General features: G+C 37.6%; 1 protein-coding gene across 12 annotated transcripts in view; it reads left to right on the top strand.

Moving 5' to 3' along the window:
* PCGF3 (polycomb group ring finger 3) overlaps nt 1-26739 on the top strand; it is a 56262-nt gene that overhangs the window by 10188 nt on the left and 19335 nt on the right. For 3 of the 12 annotated variants that reach the window (XR_014847113.1, XM_085043762.1, XM_085043755.1), the window contains 3 exons: nt 17485-17527; nt 22050-22112; nt 24824-24941. Coding sequence is in view for 11 of the 12 variants with exons in the window: in XM_085043762.1 (XP_084899888.1) it covers nt 24833-24941 (109 nt within the window). In the remaining variant the exon portion in view is untranslated. Of the gene's footprint in view, nt 1-15803; nt 15903-17484; nt 17528-22049; nt 22113-23761; nt 24942-26739 lie in introns of those variants that run through there. The other 9 variants (XM_085043763.1, XM_085043759.1, XM_085043765.1 and 6 more) reach the window with 6 other exon arrangements.

Here is a 26739-nt window from a genome sequence, read left to right as displayed (position 1 = left end):
ATCTTACTAATGTATGCTGTAAGAACAGCACTTGAGAATTCTGTCAGACAGGTTGATAGATGTAGCTCTCCTTACACCTGCCTTTTTTCCTGAAGAGTTTTCTCCATGCTCTTCTGCTACATTAAGCCATGCTGCCATAAAGTTGCCTTCATCAGTAATTGGGCTAGTATCTGTAAGCACCTGATATGTAAGAAATTCTTGCTTCAAGGAGGCCGTCTCCAGCAAAGGGAGTGGACCGTTCCAATCAGTAGTTTCTAAAACTGTAGAAGTGAGTTTGTATGGGCTCTTGCACAAGTGAAACGAGCCTCATGGTGAGATTTTGTTGCCTTAGTAATTTAGACCTCTCAGCTCCTGCATACTGCCAGACAGATTTGCTCTGTTTTAAATTAACAAGCAAATGTCACATCACAGCAGTGATTAGGTCATGACAAAGAATTCAGTTTTAAGTGCTGAAACCTCTCATGCTGTTGTTGTCCGCTATAGGCAGTGGTCCTCACTGACAAGGACAGACAAAATAGTGATGTTGTAATGGTGTCGCTCTGCTTTTTGGTCAGAATTTGAAGAACTGTCTGTTGTTAGTAATTACTGTGATGCACAGTTTAGAATGATTGAATGATACTCTGCATGTACTATAAGGTGTTCTTGAACTGTGTCACATTATTAGATTATGCAATGAAAAAAGATCTTAACAGTTGAACTTTGGAAATCTTTTCTTTCTGCAACATCGACAGTGAAATATAAAAACAAACCTAAAAACCACAAACCAGCCAACAACCTGAATCAAAACAAAAAACCTCAAACCAAAACCCAGCAAAACAGAAAAAGATTTGATAACTGCAGATGTTTTTCCTGTGGAGTGTCATTTCATTGTGGAAGATAATGCACATTTTCATACTGCTAGACATTTAACTTCTTCCCTTCATTCATACATTCATGCAGAACACCAGATCTTATAATGACAAAGAAATGAAAATTAATAGAATGTGAGTGCTTTAAAGGTATAGTTCCACAAGTGTAAGTTTTCAAACACTGTTATCCTGTCATGCTGAGAATATTTTGAACTGGAAAACTGGTATAATCTTCATTGCTGAAGTCATTCAGACTTGGAAATGTATTAGTTGTTTTACATAAGCACACATAGCAACTTAAAGAAATTTCAGAGATGCCAGGCTCATGTCTCTAGTTATTTTATTAAGCCTGCCACAAGCATGAGTGGAATCTTTCCTTCACATAATGGGACCAATCCCAAGTACAAACATATTAAGACAAATTCAGAACATATGAAATGTGAGAGACATGACTGATGAAATCTAGTTATGAATGTATTCGGTGCTTTGGTAGAAGATACTTTTAAACCTCTGTGCTGTCTGCTGGTTCCAATGGATACAGTACCTAATTGCTGAAAAGTTGTAAAGGTTTAAAAAAAAGCTTTTAAGGTGGTTGGGTTAGTAGTTTAGGGCTGCTCTTTATGTTCGTATTCTGATTTAATACGGTAAAAGTGGTATGTTCAGCATCTCAAAATAAGCTCAGAGCTTAAAAGCTATAGTTTTACTGTATGGAAAGGATGTGGTTTTGTGCTTATTGCATGAGTGTAGGGGTTTTTTGCCTGGTCTTTATAGTCCTACTTTGTTCAAATTACTATTTTTCACTTTATTTTCTATTACCTGTTAATGTGTTCATTTCTTTCCTAACTCCTCTCAACAATGCCTTCTTCTACTACTAGCCTATCTACTTTTGCCACTCTAATTGTAGCCTTCATTTTAAGTGGTTTATATTGACGGCTGTTGTTTAAGTGCAGTTTATGTAGATACAAAGGGAGAAAAGGGGAGTTCTGCAAGGCTCCAGGTTGCTGATTTTTCCATGCCTTTGTAGGGTTGACAAGTGCTTATTCATTGCCCTTGATTCTGCAGAGGACAGATGGGCCTAATGGGTTTTTGTACAGCTGAGGAATAGTGTCTCACATTTTTCAGACGGTTCTGTTGCTCAGTTGCAGGCTGATGGAAATGGATTTTGGACCTTCAGCACTGGCTGTCCACTGCCTTTGAAGGGAAGTATGTCACATGTAATGAGTGGTACCTGAATGCAAGACTTAACCATGAGAAACACATGTGCAGCACAAGGTCTGTGGGGCTGACACTGAAGGAGGGTCTGCTAGAATAAGAGCCAATGCTGCTTCATGACAAGTGCACTCTCACTAATATGTGATGATTTTTCCTGGTATAATGTTTAGCTTGCAGTGATTGACAAGTGTGGCTTTATCCCAACTGTTAATGGGTTAATGTAGCATTTAAATTACTTGCATGTCTTCTTGTATAAAAAGGGAAACTTTTAATAGCATATTCTAGCATATTTTTCATAAGGAGGAATCTTCCAGTTTTTGTAAATAATATATAGAAGCCTCTTGTGGTTTAACCCCAGCCAACAGTCAAGTAGATCCCTGTATTATCAACAATGTCCAGCACACATCCAAAACACAGCCGCACACTAGCCACTGTCAAGAGAGTTAGCTCTACCCCATCCAAAACCACCAGATTCCACACCATTTACATCATGCTCAGGTCCCATACTATTCAATAAAAGCTTGTTAACCACCATCCCCCCTCCCACCCTTTGATAAAATACCCAGATGTCATTCCCTTAGTGTGTGGACCACCCTTGCAAAATGTTCATAAAATGTCCTTTGTATTCATTTAATCCATGACTTTGGACTCCATCTGTTACGGTAATCACTCAGGACAGGAGAGGTGGTGTGTTGCGTGGAATTACTGGGTGCCAAAGCCAGCTCAGGTTGGGTCACTGCTGTGCTTGGACTTTTTGTAAGGCATCTCCTCCATTGGTTTGAGTAGTTCCTGTTATATTTATTCCTGTAACATACAACTCGAATAATGGATTATAACAGTTTAATGGTGTATCTGTTTTAATCTCTGCACTTGGTCCTTTTGGGTTTTTGGGGTTTAATATTGCAATGAACTCCTCCTCTTGTCCTCAGCTTGGTTGCAGGAAGGGGTTCCTGTTAGAGTCCTCTGCTAGTGTAGTCCGCATCATAGTCCTCCATGGTCTCCAGGAACTCAACCTGCTTCACCATGGTCTTCACTGCAGCCTGCAAGGGGATCTCTGCTTCCCCTACTCCAGTATGGGGCCCCACTAATGGGAGACAGTTGTCCTTGAACTTGTTCAGTATGAGTCTTTGCCATGGACAAACTCATCCAGTGTGGGTCCCCTGTGGAGACGCAAGTCCTGCCAGCAAACCTCCTCCAGCATGGGTTTCTCACAGGGTCACAGCCTCCTTAAGGCATCCACCTCTCTAGCAGGGGGTTCTCCTTGGGCTGCAGGTGGATCTCTCCTCCATTGTGGAAGCATTCATATGTCACAATTCCTTCAAGTTCTGACCAAAGTTCAGCCTGTCAGCACAACAGCACTGAAAACAGCAGCAATACCTTGGCCATTGGCCAGCTTAGGCACATCAATGTGGTGTTATCGAAGTGTTCCCAGGCACAATTCAGTAAGGTGAGAAGCAGTGCAGAACTACAGCAGTACAGAAAGCAGTGAAAGCAAAAAGCGAGCACTAGCAAGCACGAGACTCTTAATAAATGTCAGGAAAGCAAGCCCCATGACAAGCACAGGAGGCTGCTGTTCACCAGCTAAACAGCACTAACAGCTATATATTTAGTCTAATACATCCCAGTGGAATCTGTCGATACCGCAAACCCTTTGTGCCCCACGTCTGGTGCAAAAAAGGGCTGTCACAGTTTAACCAAGCCCTATACAGCTGCTTACCCACTCCCCCAGAGCAGGATGGAGGAGAATATCTGAAGGATGTACTCTAAAAGAGCTCATGGGTTGAGATAATAACATATAAACAGGGAAAGCAAAAGCTGTGTACACAAGCAGAGAAAATAAGGAATTAATTCACCACTTGCCATGGGCAGTTGTTCAGCCATCTCCAGGAACAGGGCCCCATCACGTGTAACTGTCACTTGGGAAGACAAACACCATCATGCCAAATGTTTCCCCTCTTCCTCTTTCTCCCCCTGACTTCATATACAGAGCATGATGTCACTTTAAAAATCATATTTGTTTTGAGTGAGGAGAAAAAAGATGGAAAACGTTTTCAATCCTGAAGTTTCAAGACTTAAGGTTAAGAATTGAAGGAATCAAATGCTGAAAGATACAGAGGACTGAACAGCTGTAGGTAGAAATAAAAATAGCTTTTGTGCTCTATTGGTTAATATTCTGCTATAACATTTAATACTAAATACATAATACAAACTATCAGGTTTGTTTTCACACTGCCAGACATGAGGATGTTGTCTGGGGTAAGAAAGCTGCAGCAGCAAGGGTTCAAAGGAGATTGAGTGTGTTGTATCATATCATGCAATTTATATCTGAAAGAGGTGAATGTCAGAATTATGGGAGAAGTGTGTGAGCAGAGTGCATCTTAAAGTCCTCCCAGGCTTTCAGGAACAAAAGAATTTTGCAAGGCTCCTTATATTTGATATGTATGGTACATGGATAGCTAACTTTGTGTAAGTTACTGTCTGTACATTTGAATCCAGAAACAGTCCAGAATACTTGCTAACCATTTGCAGGTTATAGGGCAATTCTAGCAACATTTGCTCATTTTCTGTTGTAGCAGAACAGAGGCAATTATTGGACATATTGGCTAGATTGAGAGTGTTAGTCACTAAAATTTTTTTAACCAAAGGATGTCTTAACCAAAGAAAGCCAAAGGAAGTTTCTCAGGTGCTTTCAAATCTTTGTTTGTATTAAGTGCTGCTATCCAGGCTTAATCTATGTGGGAATGTGAAAAAGTGATTGCTGCTAAAATATGCCTTCAGCTGAATTGTAGCTCCTTCCTATTTCTTACCTGCTGGTAACTTCAGTGTTCTCACTATAGATTTCCATTTTGACAGCTGCTCTTCTACTTGTCTGACAGTGTACCTGGACCAATAAGTGCAGTCAAGTGTCTGAAAACCTGAATTTTTAAGGGCCTTTTTAATAATATCAAGTGGAATTGTCTTATGATAATTTGTGAAGGTGCTTTCTCTCTTTTCAGAAACAATTGGTAGAAAAAGTTGTTGTTTCTCATAGAGGTTTGTGACCACCTCAGATGAAAGATATAAAAATCCTAGTACTCAGGTTATCATACAGTTACTTACTCAGAATATACCATTTTCTTGTCTTTGTTAATAAGTAGTTGATTTCTAGGGTTGTAGAATTGTATTTAATTTTTTATATAACTAGATGTTTTTATTGTATGGTTATGATTTTTTGGCAATGGAAGTTAAAACATACATGTATAAGTGGAAGGAGGAAGGCAAAGATTACCAAAGCTTAAAGATTTTGAGGAGTTCATGGCACAGGTCTGTAAGACCTCTTGCTTCTTGATGGTAAACCTTTCAAGCCCTGCTTTTCTTGCCTGAATGGATTCAGAGCAATCAGTTTAAATGTATATCATCAGTTCAAATGACAACTGAAAGTCATTTGGTGTTTTGAGTTGCCCATCTGTTCTGCAGAGGTCTTCATAATGAACATTACAGTCTGTTTCAACGACAGTTAAGACCTTAAATTACTCTCTCTGAAGTTCATGGATATTAAACATTCAAAAAAGTCATGTGAGATCAGGTAGTAAAATCTCACTAAAGATTCGTGGATTCAGGACTGGTTTTGATCTCAGTTTTAACTACTGGAAGCCAAGGATCTTTTGGTCTATGTGAAACAAAGTGTCTCTTTAATGTCTTGTAGTTTACATCTCTAAATCTCTAAACAAGGAGGATGTTGGAACATACTCTTACAGTGTATGACAAATATGTCCATAACATTTTGTCAAGACTTGATCTGGGATAGCACTCAGGCACTAGGATAGCACATCTGTCTTTCTTTTAGAAGCCTCCTGCTTCTAGCAGTGATTTTGATTTCTGATAATGAACCTGACTTTATTTAGAGAAGGTCATAGTGGTATTCATTACAGAAAATAAGTTCACTTCTGCAATAATGCTTTGTTTTTATTGTATTTTTAAAGACTTTTAGGACTTTGACACTTTCAAGACTGCTTCCCAGTTTTATCCATGCTTCTAAGTGCATGTTGATTGTTAATGATCTTGTTGATTGGAACCCTCAGCACTTAAAAAGGAAATAGCAGAATGTAAAGAGTAATTTTATTGTGATTAAATCAGTGATTCTTTGTCAGAAATTAGAAAATGTTTAGTAGGAAAAAATCTGGCCAGACAGATGTTTTTGTTCAAGCTATCTGGCAGAGACTTTTATCTGTTGTTGCACAAATACTCTTTTGTGTCCTGGTATTTGTTACTTTGTTCTTAGGACTGTGTCAAGACCCTGTCATGAGCATCTCATGGTCTGAGCAACTAAGCATGTTTTCATTGGAAGAAGGGTCTGGAAAGCACCTAAATTAAGAGTTTCGAAGGAAGCTGTTTCACAGGCTGTGGAGCCAAGCTAGTGGTATGTTGCTGCCAAACAAAATTCAGTTGTCACTTTTTCTTGAGCGTTCTCAAGGTCTCTGTTAACCTTCCTCTGAAAAAGTAAATCTAGCGGTCCAGTAGAAGACCATCCACAGATTTGAGTCATTCCCAAATCACCTCTAAGCCTTGAAACAGCACTACCTGTCTGGAAGATACTGTTTTAACATGACTCTATTAGGTGATGTTTTGAACAATATATTGGTGAAACTCTAAAGTTCTGCTAATCGAGACAGCTGGATGTCAGTTAAGAAAACATGTTTTCTGATGTAAAGTGCAAAAGAACTTTTTTATCTGGCAAGGAATGTTACTGACAATGTAGTTTATAAAATATTTCCTAAGGTTTCATTAACTAAATTGTATTTTAAATATATGCCTTACTAGTCTATATGGTAGTTTGTGCACATACAGGTGTTATACAGTAAACCACAAATATAGAAGTCCATTTGGTTAAAAAAAAAAACAACCCAAAAACGAAGAGCAACTGCGGTATTTTAGAACTTTGAGACCATTAGATCACCTTTTCTAATTGGATTATATTACAAATGCATCAGATTCTCTTAGGTTTTCTATTACCAAATGAGACATCTGCTTTGAGGCAGTATTTTCTCACTTTCCTGTTGTAGCTTTTCTCTGTTTATGCTGCAGCTGCCTAAGCCCAACAAGAATGAATTGGAACTGGCTTACATTACTATAACATGGTTTCAGATAGATACATTGAATGCTTGCTGTTAGTGAAAGCAACTGTGTGAAAATGGTTTCTGCGGAGAGCAAGGTACTGGCTGAGCTGAAATACAAACTGTAGGTGTTTGCATGTGACAGTCAAGTGAGTTTTAAAAACCATGTCCCCCTTACTAACAGGTGATTGCAAAAGTTATGAAGAATAAGTCTTTGTTCTATAACTCTTTATATTTAATACCTTTCTTTTCCCTGGAGATGATAGTCAGTCTATTGGGGTGTGTAAAAGGAGGGCATAAAATTCTTGGTAATAAAATTTCATCCTATTTCTAAATGGGCTTAATAGTGTAATAACTGACATTATAGTTAAGTACACATCCCTAGTTTCATGATACTGAGTACAAGCACAGAAGCCAAAACCAGTGTAAGACACCAAGTTTTAATGGTGTTTTGTTATTTTCAAAACCTTTTTGTCTTGCCCTTTCTTCCCTTCTGGTTTTTTGCTGCTGACTCCTGCTCTGCCCACTACATTACTTGCCTCAGAGGTTAAAAGGAGTGAATGATTTGGAAGGCTGGAGTTGAAAATGAAAGAATCCCATTTCCCTTAGCAGCTGGCACTGCAGATACAACAAAGCTTAGAAGTTTTTATGCAGTTGCAGTAGGGCCACCTAATATGCTCTCAGTCTGAGTCTCCAGATACACTGCTGCCTGTTGCAGATCCTTTGGCAGACAGTTTTCCTCCCAAGATGCAGAAATTCAGTACTTCTTCAAACGTTTGGAATTCTGATCCTAGTGATTAGCATCTCATGTTAAATGCAGTTCTATATCTTGCATCTGAAATTTGGCTGGCTAGCTGGGTGCCTCCTGGTGTCTGATGTAGAAAATGCTGATGTGGGAAAAGCATGTCTAGATTATAGAAACTCACAATTCTAAATAACCTGTATTTTTGTGGTAGTATGCTTACTGCCATTTAAAATGTCATTCAAGAAGCCTTGAAAAGTTTAATCACCTTTTTTTCCCTTTGTTAAGGTTTACAGGTGAGCTTTATGATATTAATACGTAAGACCAATACAATTTAGGAACGCTGACTGTAGCATGCTGCTTTTGAGATTACTATTTGGAGACAAAATATTGACCCACTATATAAACAAACAAACAAAACTCCAAACCCTAGTATCCTAATACACTTCAGTAAAATAATAGGAAAAAAAAATAGCCACTCTGTAAGTACTCTGTGAATTGGATTAATCTTGTGTTTTGTACATTTTTTGATAGATACAGGAATATGTGGTCTTTATAATTAATTATTTTAAATTCTGTTTCTTTTGTAACAGCAGTCTTTTGGATTAGTTTCAGTAACTTTTGAATATTGATTTTAAGACATCATTTTACAGTGAAATCTGTATTGTAACTTACAAGTTCAAGTTAGAGCACTATAACTGCAACTATGGTAGCTTTTTAAGTTAATACACTGATTGAAAGAAGACTGAAAGTACCTATAAAAATTATCATACAATATATTACTTTATGTTCACTATCATGTTTTATTTCTGATAAGAAATGCCTGCCATCTGTTGCCACTTGAAATGCTTCCTATTGATGAATTATGGGAATGTGATCTCTTCCATAATAGCACTTCCAGTGTGTCTCGGGTGGATGTAATACATATTTATCTCTTGTCTGACTCTAAGAAATGTTGAGGCAGTGGAAAAAGTGGAGGAGGAAGGATATGGGGAATAACACACTGGGGCTGACAGTTGTGATGGTAGGTGGGAAGCAATCAAGTAAGTAGGCCAGCTTGCATTTAGTGTGTATGTACATGTTCCTTACTTTAAAAATCTTCCATTCTCTTATTTTTCACTCTTACTGCTTTTCTTCCTAAACCAAACCTTTTAAAATGCCAGCTCTGATTTAGTATTGATGCTTTATGCATATTAATATAAGGCAATTTTTAATCATCATTGCTTGACGTCAGGAAAACCTTAGTCTTGAATTTCTTTGCAATGTTTGCTTTTGCCTTCAGAGCTGAAGGCAGTTAATGCCAAAATCTGTTTCCAGCTTCCTATAGAGAAGCAGGGTGCTTAATTTCTCTGCTCTGTTAAATTCCCATTTGTACATTTTAAATGCACTTTCATTTTCTTTCCTCATGACATAGTCCTGCAACAAAACTCTGCAGTGGACTTCTATAATAAAAATTCGGAGAGGTTACAGGTGGTCTTTATGAAAAGGTTTTAATAATGGTTGTGCTGAAAGTCACAGTTCAGGGCATGACATTGTTTGCATTTATTTTTCTGCAGTTGGCATATTGAGAAGAAAAAACACATTTATTGTCATTTTCCTGAGTTTGCTGTGACCTTGCTGTATCAAAAGCTCCATCTCAGAGATGTGTAGCCTGAAACACTGTCTGGATCATTTAGTTAACTTCTCTTTTATCTCTACCATCTCCCACTGTCTTTAAGTAAACAAACAAGGTGCCTGATTACGTTTCTACGTTATCTGAGGTATTACAGTATTACAGATATTTGGGAACATTTTTCTAAAGCCCTCCTAAACCCATCTCTTAGATAGTTAATGCCTGTGGTTTATTTCCACTGTATATTTTATTTAAATAACTCTTTCTGTTTTCTTCTTATCTTGTAAGTAGCAGTCATACAGCCCTCTCAGTCCAGGATGTGATAGGTGAATATAGGAACGACAGAGGGGTTTTTTCACTCACACTGCATTCTTCTAATTGTGGTAACCCTTACTTTTTCTTGGTCCAGTTTCATGCTATTCTTCTTTAATGTGTTCATCTTGAATTGAACATTATTTCTGAAGATGCTTTACTAATGGCTTACAACATTGCACTTATGGCAGTCTGTGGCTATTGAAGTTGGCCTGTGATACATTCTGGATTAGTCTTTATCTGATTACAGCTGCAGTAAATACTGGAAAAGTTTGAAGTTTGTGATTTCACATGTTTGGATGGAAGGCACTGTCCATCTGTCCGTGGCAGGGTTTTGTACTGCTAAGTCTTGGTAATTACGAATTCAAATCTACAATGAATCCAATGAAACTCAACATTTACTGAAAATGAAATATGAGTTTCAGTGCAGGGATTATGTCTTTCTTCTTTGAAGTGTTCTGTTATCAGTAAGTGAAGGTGTAGATGTGTTTTTAGAGTTAAATACTGTGTGTAACAACTCTCTAGTCTTGCCAATTTTCTGACAAAGAGGTGTTTATTATGTTTAGTTGATTTTATTAGAGAAATAACAGTTAGTTATTGACTTGATTTTCAATATATCTTCCTTAATTTAGTGTTTTATAAGCATCTGTTGCCAGGTGAAAATTTAAAGAACACTAACTTTGGTAATTTGGATATTTGTTTATGTCTTTGGCTGCAAACAGATTGATGGATCAGTTTTGCAACCATTTTCAGTTAAAATTTTACAAGTAGTTGCTTGACTGTTCAGGACTCTAATACAGTCAATTAATTTCAATAAAGACTCCAAGTCTAAGCAATGTATGAGGGAAAATATTAAAATAAAACCTTATATTAAAATGTCATTTTATTCAACCCTGGTATTAAACACACGTCTAGTTGCCAGACTGAGATTGAATGGCTCTTGTTGTTGATGTTTGCAGCAAAGGTTTTGGAGGGGGTAGGTTTAAATTTAAATTTATTTTTAATATATTTAACATTTTAATAGTACTTAGGTCTTGTGAATTTTTTAAGAAAGTTAATTCCTGTGACAGCTGGGAGGAGGTGGTGTTTTATGTTCCTCGTTTCACTCTTCAAATTGAAATGACAGAAAATGTTATCAAAATTTGTGTGAAGGGGTGTGGGACCCAGTTTTGAGTCACTCAGTCACTTAGACTTCAACTCCATTGCTATTTCTCCTGCCTTAATGAAATCCTTCTTTTCTTCATTATGTCTTTTACTAATGACATGTAAGACAGAAATTCTTAATATCTTTGCCATTTTGACAATTTACTGCAGGGCCTATTTAATTTTCTCTGGACAGAAACAGGTGTTTTATGGAGAAGTACCAGACAGATCAGTCTCTCATTGTACCGTAAAAGGAAGTATGTGGTGTGAATAAAGAGTAGATGAGTAGATTTAATGCTATTATGTCCTAATTATTACTTCTGCTTTATCTCAAATATTTGTGTCAGTTTTTCCATGTCATTTATTATCAGTGCTTTCTTTTACTGTACATGGAAATGAATGAAATCTGTGTAAAAGTGAATGTGTTTTGCTTTGTGGTCAACGTTTCTTAAGCCATCTTAGCGCAGCTGTTAGTAATGGTGTGAATACACCCCACGTAGTTTCTCTTCAACCAGTTAGTCAAGTCTCCTCAAAAAAAGAGCCAAGTTCTCTTGAGTGTAATAGATTAATAAAATAAATACTACATGGTCACTTTCAAGAATGTTTTCATCAAAGTGGTGTGATACTGAAGACTTCTTTGTTTTGTATTAACTGATAGCTGATGTTACTGTTAATCATGATCCAAGTTCTCTACAATAACATGGCAAACTTAATTTCAAATAAATCGGCTAAAGATCCCATTATTTGTGCTTTGCTTGCTTTGTCTACTCTTTGTCTTTTGATCATGAAAAAATTAAAAACATAAGAGCAATGTGAAATGGTTAATTAATAGTAAGAATTTCTAGCTTAAAAGTCTGTCTAGCATAAAGCTCATCGCTGAATCAATCTCTTGGGTAGCAATATTGAAGATCAAGTTATACTTACTACGTATAGAAAATTTTACTACAGAAGTATTCAGATATAGCTTATTTGGGTTGCCAGGTGGTTTCAGGGAGGGAGAAAAAAAGATTTCACTAATTTGTTTAGTTCCAGAACCAAGACTGGAGTTCAAAAAACCCAAATCAACAAAATCTAAACAGTCTTTTCAGTTACCAACTTACATAGTCACTTTGAAACTAGGATCATAAGCTCCCGATCTAAAAAAAAATTCTCCAATATTCTTGTGGTGATAGTAATGCTCTTGTATGTATTAAAAATTTTGATGTGTCTGTCTCAAGGATGCTTTTTCTTGTTAACTGTGCTTAAACAAAGAGACTTGGGGAGTATTTCAGCAAGAAAAATGTGATTGCAGTCTAGAGCTTTAGTTACTGGTCCAGTTGTTCCTCTCCTATCACCTTCCCTTTTGCTTAGTCGTGTGACTCAGGCTTTGTGACTATGCTTTGTAAGCAGTGTTCTTGGAAGCGGTATTTCTGACACAAGCCTGCAATAATATGAGATCCTGGGAAGAAATCTTTAACTTTCCTGAGTCTTATAAAGTTATATTTGGTAAAGAAAGTTCCTGATTTACTAAGGAACTGAGAAATGTCCCAGTATCGCCACCCATCTTGCCCTCCCCAAGTACTGGATTACGTAGAAACAAAATAGGTTTTGATGTTAGCTCTCACTAAGAAGTGACTCTCTAATCACTTCATGAAAGGTAAGTGCATTCTGATAACTTTTATATAGACCTTGTATTGACCTAGTTTTTAATCTTGGTTGACTGACCTGATCTCCTTCAGTGACAAGGTGACCTGCTTAGAGGATGAGGGACAGGCTCATGTTGTTTATATTGACTTTAATAGAGCCTTTGGCACTGTTTCCCACAGTATTCGGTAGAAACTGGCTGTTCATGGCTTGGACAGGTGCAGTCTTCGCTGGGTGAAAAGCTGGCTGGATGCCCAAGCCTACAAACTGGTGGGAAATGGAGTTATATCCAGCTGACCATCGGTCACAGGTGGTGTTCCTAAGGGCTCAGTACTGGGGCCAGGTCTGTTTAGTGTCTTTATCAATCACCTGAACTAGGGGATCAAGTGCCCCTTCAGTCAGCCTGCAGATGACACCAAATTGGGTAGGAGTGTTGATCTCCTGGGCTGCAGGAAGTCTCTACAGGGGGATCTGGACAGGCTGATCTATCGGCTGAGGCTGGTGGTATTAGACTCAATATGGCCCAGTGCCAGGTCCTGGCCTTGGGTCACAACAGCCCCATGCAGCACTGCAGGCTGGGGGCAGGGTGGCTAGAAAGCTTCCCAGTGGAAAAGGACCTTGGGGTGCTGGTTGCCAGCAGCTGAACCTGAGCTGGGAGTGTGCCCAAGTCGCCAAGAAGGCCAATGGCATCCTGGCCTGTATCAGCAATAGACGGAGTGGCCAGCTGGACTAGAGCAGTGATTGTCTCCCTGTACTCAGCACTGGTGAGGCCACATCTCAAGGTCTGTGTCCAGTTCTCAGCCCCTCACATCAAAAAAAACATTGACGGAGTAAATGCAGAGAAGAGCAAGGGAGCTGCTGGTGAGGTGTCTGGAGCGCAAGTCCTATGAAGAGCAGCTGAGGGAGCCAAGGTTGTTTAGTCTGGAGAAAAGGAAGCTCAGGGAGACCATCTCACTCTACACCTGAGAGGAGGCTGTAGCCAGGTGGGGGTCAGTCTCTTCTCCCAGGCAGCAAGTGATACAAGAAGAGGAAGTGGCCTCATACTATACCAGGTGAGGTTTAGATTCGGTATTAGGAAAAATTTCTGTGCCAAAGTAGTGGTCAGGCATTTGACCAGGCTGTCTAGGGCAGTGTTGGAACTCTGAAGGTGTTTAAAAGATGTATAGATGTGGCACTAAGGGACATGGTTTATTGATGGGCTTGGCCAAATCCATAGTAGCAGCAATTACAGTAAAGTAATGATGATCCAGCCTGATGATCCAGCCAAGCTCGCCAGCAGGGACAGGTGTGTGTGCATCTTTAAGGGGGAGAGGGGAAGAACTATTTGGTTGACCAAGTGAGTCTGGCTAGCTGCTAGGGACCCAACAGGATCTGGAAATCTCCATGGTGAGACTGCCGGTGAATGTGTTTTAATTTCTTTTTTTCTGTTTCAGTGCAGTCCTGCGTTTTTTCCTGTGTTCAGTTATTAAGATATAGCTACCTGCTTTGTTGCAGGTGGAGTGCTGGTGCCATCTGGTGGTGTTAACACATTCCCAGGAGTGAAAAAATCGACTTGTGAGGAGTTCCACTGAGATGTGAGGAATTGCTGGCATGATACGAAAAAGTGCACATGGATATATTTTCTGCCTTAGCATGTAATCATGCTGTTGAATTAAGTCATACAAAGCTGTACATGTACTCATGACTAGGCTTGCTAGAGCAAATTTAAGTCTTTGACCTATTTCTGCTCAACAGAAAGGTTTGTTTCTGGAAGTTTCTTTTATGAAACAGTGCTTTGCAAACACCAGATAGAAGAGGCTTTTTGGAGCTTACAAGATTTTAAAACTCGGTTTGAAACACAAATCATCTTCTCTTACTACATTTTGCTAAACCCAGTACAAACTTCTCACTAATGTTTGAAGTCACTGTGCTCTGTTTTTATAAGTGTCTGATACATTGTTTCAAGGTAAAAGTTCAACAACACACACCTGACAACAGTTGAAATGAACAACTTCGGTATCTGAAGCCAAAGCAAGCGCAGCATTGTTTTCTTTACCTTTCCATCTGATGAAAAGGTGTCCTGCATCTGAGGTAATATCCTCATCTTTCTTTAGAATACTGTACAGGCTGTATTGACATTGCTAGCAATGAAAGCAGGACTGTGAGTGCTTCTGCAGTTCTCTTGAAGTAAATTTCTGACTGGTATCTTGCCCTACAATGGAAAAACTTGCAAAAGAGGAAGGTACTTCATTTTAAGCTGAGGCCTTTTTATTTAATTTAATTTAGCCTTCATTCTTCATCTGTTGCAGGTCAGCACATTATTCTAATAAGTTACTGTTATATAAATTTCTGTATGGAACAGAGGTCTCTCTGTCCAGTCATTAACAACTTCTATCTTTCTATTGCAACTGATTAGAATAACAAACTGTTTTTGTTTTAATCCAGCTAGCTGAAGAAGACAAATTCTGTGCTTGTATTTCTTCATAAACTCAGACCTGATGACCATACAACACTTTACTTGCGTTGTGACGGAAGTGGGAATTAGACTTAGTTCTAGTAACTAACTGCATTAGTTGTCTTTACATGGTTGTGGTCACAGTATCAGGAGCCATTTTTTAATTCTGTCTTTATGGAGTAAGGTGTTTGCAGGCCTGTTCAGCTAGTATAGGTTGTGGAATTAGATAGAAACAGCAATTAAAACTGAACATATATAATAGTATATAAGAATTTAATGTTAATATTTAAATTAATACTTAGAAAGTTAACTGATCAATATTTATTGGTCATCTTGGAGAATAATGAAGCTGATTGCTATAGCAAGGGCTGTATTTTGTTTCTATGCCTTAATTCAGCTCATCAAAAATCTAGGTTTGTCTACTGAGTTTCATCAGCGTGCAGCTGGCACAAGTGAGAGGCTTATGCCTCATGTAAGCCAGACAATTGTAAGCATTAGATTTGAAAATTTTCACATTGTGTTTTGGATCTGAATGAAGTTCTGTTGTTATAATGCTTTGTTCTTAGAGCTGTGACTTTTACCTTAAGTCATTGTGAATTGAGGTACACCTGCTGCTTCCTGGTGTACCTCAGCTTTCAGTGCTGTATGACTTTAGTACCTTTCAGTAATTATTCCGTAAAATTGTTATTATTTGCTACATTTAGCTTTTCTCCTCAGGCTTTCATCACTGTGAGCATTATACTTCTGCTTTTTAATGAAGTAACATTATTGTGCTATGTTTCAGAGAAAGAAACATGTGTATGCTTATCCTGTTAAAGTAGAGCAAGGTTGCAATGGTTTGTAAATCTGTCAGGCATTCACTTCAGTTCTGGATTTGTACCTGGTAAGAATAAATTCCTATTTTGCTTTACAAAGCTAGGTGGTGCAAACAAGTATTACAATTTGATAATCTGGCAAGTTGTTAAGAGCAGTCACAGCACTTGAGAAATCCTTTAAAGTACTCACTTCTGACTTATTACAGGATCAATAAAATCCACTTGCCCAGTGTCCAGCAACCATCTAGATCTAAAAAGGAACTGAATTTCCCTTTTTTAGCTTTCACAGTACATCGCTGTCATCCAGTAACTAGAACATGAAGTATACGGTGATGATTCAGAATGAACTTGGTTGGATTTTTATTCTTCACAAGTTGAGTGCCACTTTCTTATTCTAGATGAACCAAAGTGTAACCTTGTCCTCTTCCAGCAGTAGTAAGGGAAAATGCATGACAATTCCTTTTGAAAGACTATTGCTTGAGTTTATATTGTGGTGTGCTTTTAGAGTGGTGATAAGCCTCTGAGCTCATTTCTTTAGAAGCAGTGTCACTGCTCTCTTCTCCACATTTTGCTGCAGAAATAGATCTTTGAAGTGACGAATGTCTTATGGAGTTTATTCTACTGTATGAGAGGCTTTCTGTCCTAAATGGTTTTTGGGGGTTTTTTGGGTGAATTCCAGCAAAAGATCATCTCCTGCAACTCTGTATTGCTTTCAGTTAATAGTAACTTTTTACCTTGTATTCAATCAAAGAAGTTCACAGTGGAACTGTGAAGAGGTTTTTGTTAGCATTCTTCCGAAGTTTTTGTCTAGTGCTATCATTATTATCTTGTTTTGTCATTGTTTTTATAATTCCCTTAGCAATATAACAGCAAAATCATAGCCTGTAGGCTATGCCTTTGATTTTTTTTTTTGAGCAGGAAGATGGAACTAGTAGTACTCCTTACGTGTCTCTCTTAACATCTGAATTTTCCCTGTGTGAATCAATATGAAAAATTGCTTCTTCTGTCAAACTTACCTACTCATGTGAGATTGTATCACCTTTAGCCAGAGAATAAAGGTCTTCTTTTTGATTTTTTTTAAAATATAATTTTATTCTGAAAAATACCTAGATATTCTGGAAATATGAACTACTTGATTGAAATTATTTTTGGCAGATTAAGATACGAAGAGCAGATTACTTGAAAATATAGCTTGGAAACTGAGAATGTTGCTGATCTGAAGGTGCATCATCAGTTCAAAATACTTTCTTTTCTTACAGACTTTCTAGTCCATAGGTTGTGGTTCAAGGTTTCTGCTTATTTATTTAGTTGTTTTTCCCTATCCTTTTGGAAGAGAATTTTTTTTTTAATATTGCCATCACATGGTAAAATAAATAGGCCTTTTTAGTTTTTTGAGCAATTTTCCGTGACTTAAGTGTGTTCTATTGTAGGAGACAGTGTTAAATCTTTCTTTTCTTTCTTTCTCCTGATGATCAAATTTTGACTTTTCCCCTCCTTTTTCTTGGTTACAAGTGCCTGTGCCCCACTGTTACCTTAAATTAATATAGATACTTACTTAGGTGAATTTGGTGAGCTAAGTATTTCTTTGTGGTAGCTGTATTTTGAGGAATTTTGGATGTTAACTTTCAGACTATTTTTCTGTCTTTTCAGGTCTCTGGATGGCAGACTCTGAAAAGAAATGCTGTTTTAAGAGGTATGCCTCATGTAGGCCAAAATATTCTGGACTAGTGTCTGCATAAATGATAAGGCTCACTTCTGAGGAGTCCGTCTGCTGATCCTCTCTGTAATCTTGCATGAATAATAGTTTCAGTGCTGACATCCAGGTGAAAGCTTGTACGGAGATGTGCAGGCTTGTCTTATTGGTGGCAGAGTTTTAGTAGAGAGGCCTGTAATATATTGCTTAACCTTCTGCTTGATCATCTTAAGAGAACATTGCCCTAGTGGATGAAGTGGATGAAGCATGAATGAAACATATTGACTTTCTGAAGTGTGCATATCCCCTTCCATCCTCTCCCAACTCTGTGTGTGTGGGTTCGTTTGTTTTCCTTATTTTTTAATTGGAAGTATAGTCCAGATGCCTTTGTAAATGTCTTCAATCCCTTTTTGCCATGTTGTAAGACTTCCAGACAGTGAGAGGCTGACACCCTGCCAGCTGTGTGGTTTAAAATAATGTCAGCTGGAACCAAGATGAAGAAATACTGATCTTTTTGCAAATGATCTCTTTTTTTTGTGTTAGCTGAGTGTTTGGAACATACTCTGTGTTTGTTTGGGGTTTCATGTTCCGGCACTGAAAGAAACTGTCTCTCCTCTCTCCATTGTTGGTGTGTTGTTTCTGAATAATTCATTGCTTGACAGCTGCTAAGAAAACAGTCTCTGCAAAAAGCAATTCTTCTGCCATGTCTCCTATCCAATTAAGGATTCCTAAGTAGCAGATGTTAGAAAAGTAGGCTTTGTCTTTGTAAGAGAAAGATTGGTCTATTTTCTTTTCTTAACTTTTTTGGAGAGAATCTCTTAATCCTTCTTAGACACTTCAGAGGGTTTCCTATTTCCCTAAAGCAGTATAGTGCTGATTTGTTTTGTTCTGACTTAAAAATAGTAACTAAGATCAAGTACTAACAACTTGGGTTAAAAGTGGCTCTTGAGCTATTGACTAAGATTTTGGTGTTGCTCTTTTTTATGCGATGTTTACAAAGGTCCTAAAGAAAATGATGCTAAGAATTAGGGAAGATGTAATTGCTATTTTCAACACAAACTGTGGACAGAAATCAAGATGAGGGTGCTGCACTGCTCTTGCATGTACACACTTGTAGGATGAGAGGCATCATACCCAAGCTGCCATGCAGGAGATTCCTGTGAAACAGTAGCAGCATTTTTGCCAGTGAGGGTGGTCACAGGCCCTGGAACAGGTTGCCCAGAGAGGCTGTGGAATCTCCATTTTTGAAGGTTTTCTCAGTGAAGTAGGAATAAGCCCACAGTAATGCAATTGAAGTGGGCCTGCTTTGAGTGCAAGGTTGGATTAGAGCAGCTTGGAGTGGTTACTCCATTCTATCCATAGCGTTATCCTATGAATCTCTGTAACATGCTGAAGGGATGCTTTTTTTAATTTTTCATTTCCTGTAAAAACAGTTGAGTCTGAGGTTGGTGTGTTTTGTTCTATGTCTTTCTTCACTGGTTTTTTTGGGGTTGTGTTTTTTTGTTGGTTGGTTTGGTTGGTTTGTTTGTTTGTTTCTTTGTTGATTGTTTGGTTTGGTTTTTGTTTGTTTTTTTCTGTTGTGTTTTGTTTGTCTGTTTTGTTGGTTGGTGAGTTGAGAACACTTTTGTGATTATAGAACTGAGTAGTGACTTCCTACTATTCTACTAATATGGTTTTGAGAGAGAAGAACCATACTTTGGCTTCAGTGTTCACTTGACTAAATAAAAAGTAAGACTTTAATTTTTTAAAATCAAGTTCATTCAGTGGATTGAGAGTTTCAAAGCTATCTACAGTTCTTAAAGTTTGAGATTTCTTGCCATCATAGGTTACTATTTGAGCAGGTGAATCTCAGAAGAGCTAAGAATTTAATTTAGAAGACCTGAGGAGTTTCTGTGTTACAGAGATTTGCCTTTCTTGGCTTTAGCTTTCTAAAAACTAAATTAAGGTATGATATTTTCTGCTGTCTGCCAACTGCCATGGGGATTTAGTGGGAGCCTGATGTTTGCAGCATTGAAATGAGCTATTAGGTTTGGAAAATGATATTGCAAATGTTCAGAATCTGGTCTGTCCTCTGAATTTGCCTGTGTTTATATAGAATGGTAGCTTCCTGTGAAACTTCTGCTTCTGAACTTGACTGTGATCTTGGGAAAGATTCAGAAGCTCTTGAGCACGCATTTTCTACACAGTGGTTGATGGGTCACATTACAAAACAAGGCAAATGCACATCTTTTCTAGGGGCTTGCTATTCATACTGAATCTTGCACAGTCTAGTGAGTTTATAAAGTGCCTGTAAAAAAAAAAAAAGAAGTGTCAGTTGGGAGATATACATATATTTTTAAAAACATTTTTAGGCAAGAAGCTATCAGCCTAGGCTGTGCTTTGGAAAAATAAACTTATTGTCACCTCCTATTATTGTTTCAAGCTGGTGTGTGGGACTTTAACATCAACCTGATTCTGTGTGCTTTCTTTTTACAGCAGCCAGTTTTAGATGTTGAGCTTGTGCTAACTTCATTGAGTTGGTGTCTCTGTGATTATGACTGGGTAACAGTCATGAGCAGCTTAAGATCAGTCAATACAGTAAGAAGTCCCCATGGACAGGCAAAGGTGGCGTGATAGTGTAGTAAGTTCATAGGATCATATGATAATTCAGGTTAGAAAAGACATCAGGAGATCATGTCCATCATGTGATCTGGTTACCTGAGGGAATGGCATGACCCTGTGTCACAGGAGATTTAAATTAGGTATTGGGGAGAGGTTTTTCACCAGAGGGTTTTTGGGCATTGGAACAGGCGCCCCAGGAAAGTGGTCGCAGCAGCAAGTGTGACAGAGTTCAAGAAGAGTTTGGACAATGCTCTCAGGCATGTTGGTGGGATTGTTAGGGATGTCCTGTGCAGGGCCAGGATTCAGGCTCAGTGATTCCATGGGTCTCTTCCAACTCAGGATATTCTATGTAATCCAGCGGTTTGAAGCAGAGTAAACTGAGGCCAGACCAAGTGTCTTAGTGTGTTATCCAGATGTCTGTCTGTGCTTTTAAGCTGCACAGTTGCTAGGGAATGTATATTTAGATATGGACTTTTAGATTTCTGTGGCTTTTGTTTTTAAGGTAAGATTACTCGTTTTAGAAGCATGTGAATTCATTTTTAGCCTTCTTTTCAGCATATCACTGTTGGAGGGATGGGAAAATGAGTTCTGTGAAACAGACTACCTGGAATTCATATTTGAAAAAATATCCCTTTTTCAAAGGAAATATGTTTAAGGGAGACCTGTATTTGCCTAGAAAATAGGAATATAGTTTTTGTGATTCTTAGTCAAACTTCATGTTTTTGTTGTTGTGTAGTCTTGCTGTTTAGTTCTAGTTTGTATGAGAATACTGACACGGATTAATTGCATGCATAGAATCTGTCAATTGTCTAAGCAGAAGGATGTCACTTCATTCAGAATTCTTCAGAGAAATCCAGCACTTGGTAAACTTAGTTGGCTTCTTTTGCGCTGCTACATGTTGATATGGTAAAAGCAGCTCTTTGAGAATGCTACCTAAATAATAAAAACAGGTGCTGAGACTGCTGAAGGATGGTGAGATTTTGTCAAGAGACATGTCATCTTGCATTCATGGGAGCCCAGCAGTTAAAAAAACCTAACTCGGTCTTCAGTTGGTTGTTTGATAAATTCGAATAAACTGAAATTTTCAGGGTGATTAGACTGATGTAAAATCTTAAATATTTGAGAAATATTTTAAGAATTCATTTCTATACTCCAAATGTTAAAATAAGGGGTAGTCTTTATAACAAGGTGGAGTTAAGATGACATAGAAATAGGACTTGGCATATAATTTATTATATACTTGTCAGCATTAATGTATTGGGAATATTTTCTACCTTTGCTTGCTTGTAAACTCCAGATGTAATTCACATTGTTTTGTCCTACAGCAGTGTATTTCAGACTAAATGTGGTTACCTAAAATATATGTTTATTGTGAGGTTTTTTGGTGGGGTGATAACAACTTGGCTGTCTTACGTGATGCAAGTAGTGCTTAACTTTTGTTTGGCAATAGGCTGAAGAAACATGGGCATCTTGGGGCACCTTCCCAAGAGCAGATGTGTGGTTCAAATAGACTAGTACCCCTTCTGAGCTAATAGTTAATGTATTCTAGGTAGGAATATGAAAGACATCCTGTATTAGCCATCTATCCACATGGAGAATTTCTTAAATATTGTGAATGATAGCTTAGCTTTGTATGTTGTGGTATGACTGTATATAATTTTCAAATGCAATAATAATGAGAAAAGAATAGATGATGATGAAATTTGCAATTATGGTATTTACTTTGCTCTGAAGTGATGCAGAATGGGCAGGTGGTAAATGTGGAATTACTTTACATAATGCGGAATTACTTTATGTTTTTAATTAGTTGCTGTGATTAGTGAACTTAATTTCCTATATGAGGCTGTAGCATTAGTCTCTCTATTTTTTTTTTAATATGTGTCATTAGTTCTGCTAAAATTTTTTTTCTGTTTTCCTCTAGGAAGCAATTCAAGTTTTCTGCAAAGTCTGAGTATTTATGTTATCTGACTGAACTGACATCTTGGTAATATGCCATTTTTTTGCGAGCTTCTCTATACCTTTCTAAATAGATAGGAAGATGTCTGGCCCTTTTAAAATTTTATTTTTATTAATTTTTAGATTTTTAATAAGTTCTCTTGTAACAGGTTAACTGTTTTGAAAAGCAAGAAAGGCATTCTGATGTTCTTGTTTTTCATGAGACTAGATAACATAGGTCACAATTGCACAAAATGCAGGCACAAAGTCTAACACTGAGAGCTTGCTTACAGACCTTAAAAGTTGCATTGTTTATTGGAGATTCAAGGTATGTTGAAGCTACCATGTCTGGATCTCTGCATGAGCAGAGAAGAGATACTTTCCCTGTTTTAGTAGCTGCAAGAAAGCAGTGTAGGACAGGCCTTCTGGAGAAATCTCCTGCTGTAGGTTTTATCACATTTTAAAACAGGTGTGTACTACCCTGGAAAAACCTGTTACCTTTGTGTTGCTTCTTCCAATAGTTCTTATTCTCAGTCTTTTAAACGTCTAATGGGAGAGACTTTCTGTCCTCCTTGAAAGCTGTATGAAATTTTCATGAGGTTGGTTTGATGGACTTGCTCTGGATATTCTAGAAGATATTAATTTTTCCAGTGTCAAAATGTGTATGATCTTTTTCCTATTAAATTGGCAAAGTGTGTATTATTTGTGCTCTCCCATTTTTTTTTCTCCTGGCACAAAGGGCTTTATTATTTTTTTTTGTATTATTTTTGCCTTTGCTGTATGATCCAGTCACTGTTCTCATTATACCCCATCTGAACTTCTAAAAAAATTGTTGATGGTTCTTCTGGTGGCAATGTTTATTGCTACTGTAGTAAGGAAAAAATTGCAATGTTTTTTCTAGAAAATGAACAATTTCACATTCACTGTTAAAGCTTTGGCTCTCCTGCCTTAGTAGGGCTTGGATTTTGACTGTGGTGATCCTGAACACCTTCTGAATTCCTGCCTAGACAAGTAACTAGAGTTGTGTTCATATTACTTTTCTCAGGATCTGTGTAGGCTAATTACTCTTTTGCCTGTCATGAATTGCATTTTCTGGCATGCTGACTTTCTGTTTAACTGGTTCAAGGGATGGCTTGATGCCATCCCTTGAACTCTTCTCGAAGAGTGATGTTGAATTGCTCTTCCTTAGCACTATGGAAATGTATGTACCTAATGCAATAGCTTTTAACTGATGACCTCATGCACTAACTTGCAACGATTTAATGTGTGTTTGGTTTTCAGAGGGTTAAAAAGAATTCTACGATTTAGAAAAGTAATTCAGTTTCAGAGTGTAGGTTGTGACCTATTTTATCTACTGCAAAACCAAGCTGCACTTTTATTCCTTTGTAATGTGTAGTAACTAGATTTTTAAATAAATTTCAAATACTGTAAAATAAGTTTATTTCCCCCCCCCCCCCACATTTACTTCTTAACCATGAGAACTGGAACTTCTCCTAGTCGTTTTTGTGTAGCACAATGCAGATTTTAATGTGTAGGTGTTGGATATGCTTTTCCATATTTTTAGTGGAACATAAGGTACTTTTCTGCACTGGAATAGTCCATTTTGGTGTGGAAGTTTGCCTTCTGATAGTTCTTTTTTCTTAGTTCCACTTCATTGAACGTAGGAAAAAAAAGATGACAAAATTAAAGATCAGACAACCTTGTTACAATGTTTTTGTGTGAAACTTGGGGAACTTGTGTCACCATTCAAATTCTGAAATGTTTTTCAAACTAAGCTAGATGAAAACCCGTATGTGTGAGTTTGGGACAGTAACATCCCTTTAAGGAATAACAGTGTAATTTGGTGAGTTCTGTAGTGTGGGAACCAAATGCAGTCGACTGTAAGCAAGCATAGCCTTCTCTGTAAATTCACTAGAATGCTTTCAAGTTATGGTAACAGTGCAATTTTCAGAGTATTTTGGAAAACATAATACAGCTGTGTTTAAAAGGTAACAGTTTTTTTGTTAAGGCATGGGCTTTGTGTGGTGTTTTCGCTCTAAGCAATTGGGGTTGCTGCAAAAAAAAGTTAAATGAGGTTTTTCATTTTTGATTTCTAACTTTTCTTCCTTTTAAAGGTGCTTATGCCATCCCATGCTCAAAAGAAAGGAATAATGTCTGGTTCAAGTTTTAGTACAAAAAGCTGCAACTCTGCCAGTGAAATTATTTTAATCTGTAATGTAGTCTTTAATTAACTTGTGTTTAAATAAAAGGGATTTCAGAAGTTTTATGTTCCAACCCCATTATTGAGAGAAAAATTCAAAATCATGCTTTCACATACTGGCACAAGGCAAACGCTTAAAAGTGTGGTTAAACCTAATAGTTACTTTGACTTTTCAACTGTCAAAACACTGTTGATTCTGAAATTACTTTGAGTATTTTCTCCTTCATATTTTTGTGAGTTTTCCAGCATTACTAGACTGGAAATGATGATTTAATTTACCAGGATAGTAGGGTTTCACCTTGAATGTGAGTCCCTTGGTTGGTAGAGGAACTCTTAGGATGCCAGAAGGGCCATTTTCAATGCTCTTGCAGTACTGACTCACAAAGTAGTGTGGGTTTTACATTGTTCTGCTTCTGTGAAGTGACATAAAAGTTAGTGCCATCATTGTGCATGCACATGCATGTACATTGTGTGAAACTCTAAAGGTGGATTAATAGTAGTTAATAATTTATTCGCAAAAGACTGCAGCTGCGTTACTTTGTGATATGTCTCTTCCACAGATACCAAAGATGCTAACAAGAAAGATTAAGCTTTGGGACATTAATGCCCATATAACCTGTCGTCTGTGCAATGGATACCTGATTGATGCTACTACTGTAACAGAATGCTTGCATACTTGTAAGTAGAAGTATAATAAATTAAAGTTGCTGGTTTGGTTTTTGGTTTTTGGGTTTTTTTAACTTGATATGCAGCATGTGGTAATGGTTTTCAGTTGAAATTTGAAATACCTATTGTGCATCAGCCAAAATAGCATGTGCTTTACTAGACACTGCTTTTCTTTGACAGACAATTCACCTTTTTAACAAAGTAAATGAAGGGAAGATTAAAGCTGTACTGCATAAACTTGAAGCCATACACAATTAGTGGTAATGTAAATATTCAAGAATGCAGTCTGTCTTCCTGATAAAGGAATGTGGAATACCTAGTTCTGTCTTCTGTGACAGTTGACATAGCATATATTCTCCACCTGGAGCCTTTCAAATGTCTCTTTCTCTCCTATTCCTCTGCAGAAAGCAGAGTAGTTTATCGATCAAGAATAAGTTTGTTGCATTGTACCCTAGAAATGAGCTTGTATTCCAAAATAGTGTGATAAGGTAGTTGTTTGTTGTTAACTTATTTTGTGAATTTCTACTTTCATGTAAGTGAAGGATGACCTAGAACCTTGCAATGCATCCCATAATTTTAAAATCATGTTTTAAAATTATTGTGTCACAATATTTATGTTTATTCTGATAAAGCTAGTATGTTGTTTAATTGCTTAATGACTTACAGTCCTAGATTTTCTTGGAAGGCAGTTATTTGGTGATTGTGTCTTCATCATAAAATGAAAAGTTTCAGCAGACATCTTCCTCACCTAATATACCTGACAAAGGGGAAATGCAATGCTCGTGATTTGTCAGTGATTGTGTATTTTATTATATTCCATTTAGAAGCTCTGTTTATCATCATTAATGAATTTGATGTACTTGTCACACTTCATCCTTTCTCAAGTATCCTAGAATCTAGGATCATAGAATGGTTCATTCTATGATTCCAAGAACTACGGAATGGTTCTTGAAACTAGAATCTAGATCCAATCCCCTGGCCATGGGCAGAGTCAGCTTCTACTGGGTCAGGTTACTCAAAGCCCCATCTAACCTGGCCTTGAATGATTCCAGGGATGGGACATCCACAACTTCTTTGGGCAACCTATACCAGTTCCCTCACAGTAAAGAATTCTTTCTAATATCTAATCTGAACCTATCCTCTTTCAGTTTGAATCAATCCCCACTTGTCCTGTCAGTACCTGTCCCTGTAAAAATCTCTCTTCATCTTTCTTGTAGTGCCCTTCAGTTGTTTGAAAGCTTCTTTAAGGTCTCTCCAAAGCCTTTTGTTCTCTAGGCTGAACAACCCCAACTTTCTCATCCTGTCTTCTTAGGAGAGTTCCAGCCCTGTGATCAGCTTCATGGCTCTCCTCTGGACTCAGTACAGTGGGTCCATATCATTCTTATGTTGGAAGCCCCAGAACTGGATGCAGTAATCAGCGTCTCATGTCCCTTCTGCATTGGTTTCACATCTCAATTTCCATAGTGTTGTTTTCAGAGGAAGATCCTTAAGCTGGACTTCTGCTTAGTTTTGCAAAATTTCTTTACTTATGGTACTAAGAAGATTGCATACAAAATGAGTATCATAACAACTTAACATGGCTGACACAGAGCTAGAAGGTAATTTTTCATTGTTCTTTAAAAATAAAACAAAACCTCACAGATACCCCTCAGCTGATATCATCTGCACCATCTCTTATATTTGCTTACGGAGGAAATATGTAGATTAATTCACAGTGCTACAGTGCTTGCTTCAAAAGCCAGGGAATGCACCTTACTACCTTTTCCTGCTGCTTTTTCTGTTGGGTTTTTCTTTTTTTTTTCTTTTTTGC

Source organism: Lichenostomus cassidix, chromosome Z (genome assembly GCF_008360975.1).
Source record: "Lichenostomus cassidix isolate B80296 chromosome Z, HeHo_3.0, whole genome shotgun sequence".
Taxonomy (NCBI): Eukaryota; Metazoa; Chordata; class Aves; order Passeriformes; family Meliphagidae; genus Lichenostomus; species Lichenostomus cassidix.
Note: the sequence above shows the minus strand (reverse complement) of the source record. Positions and strands in the feature narration are given on the sequence as shown.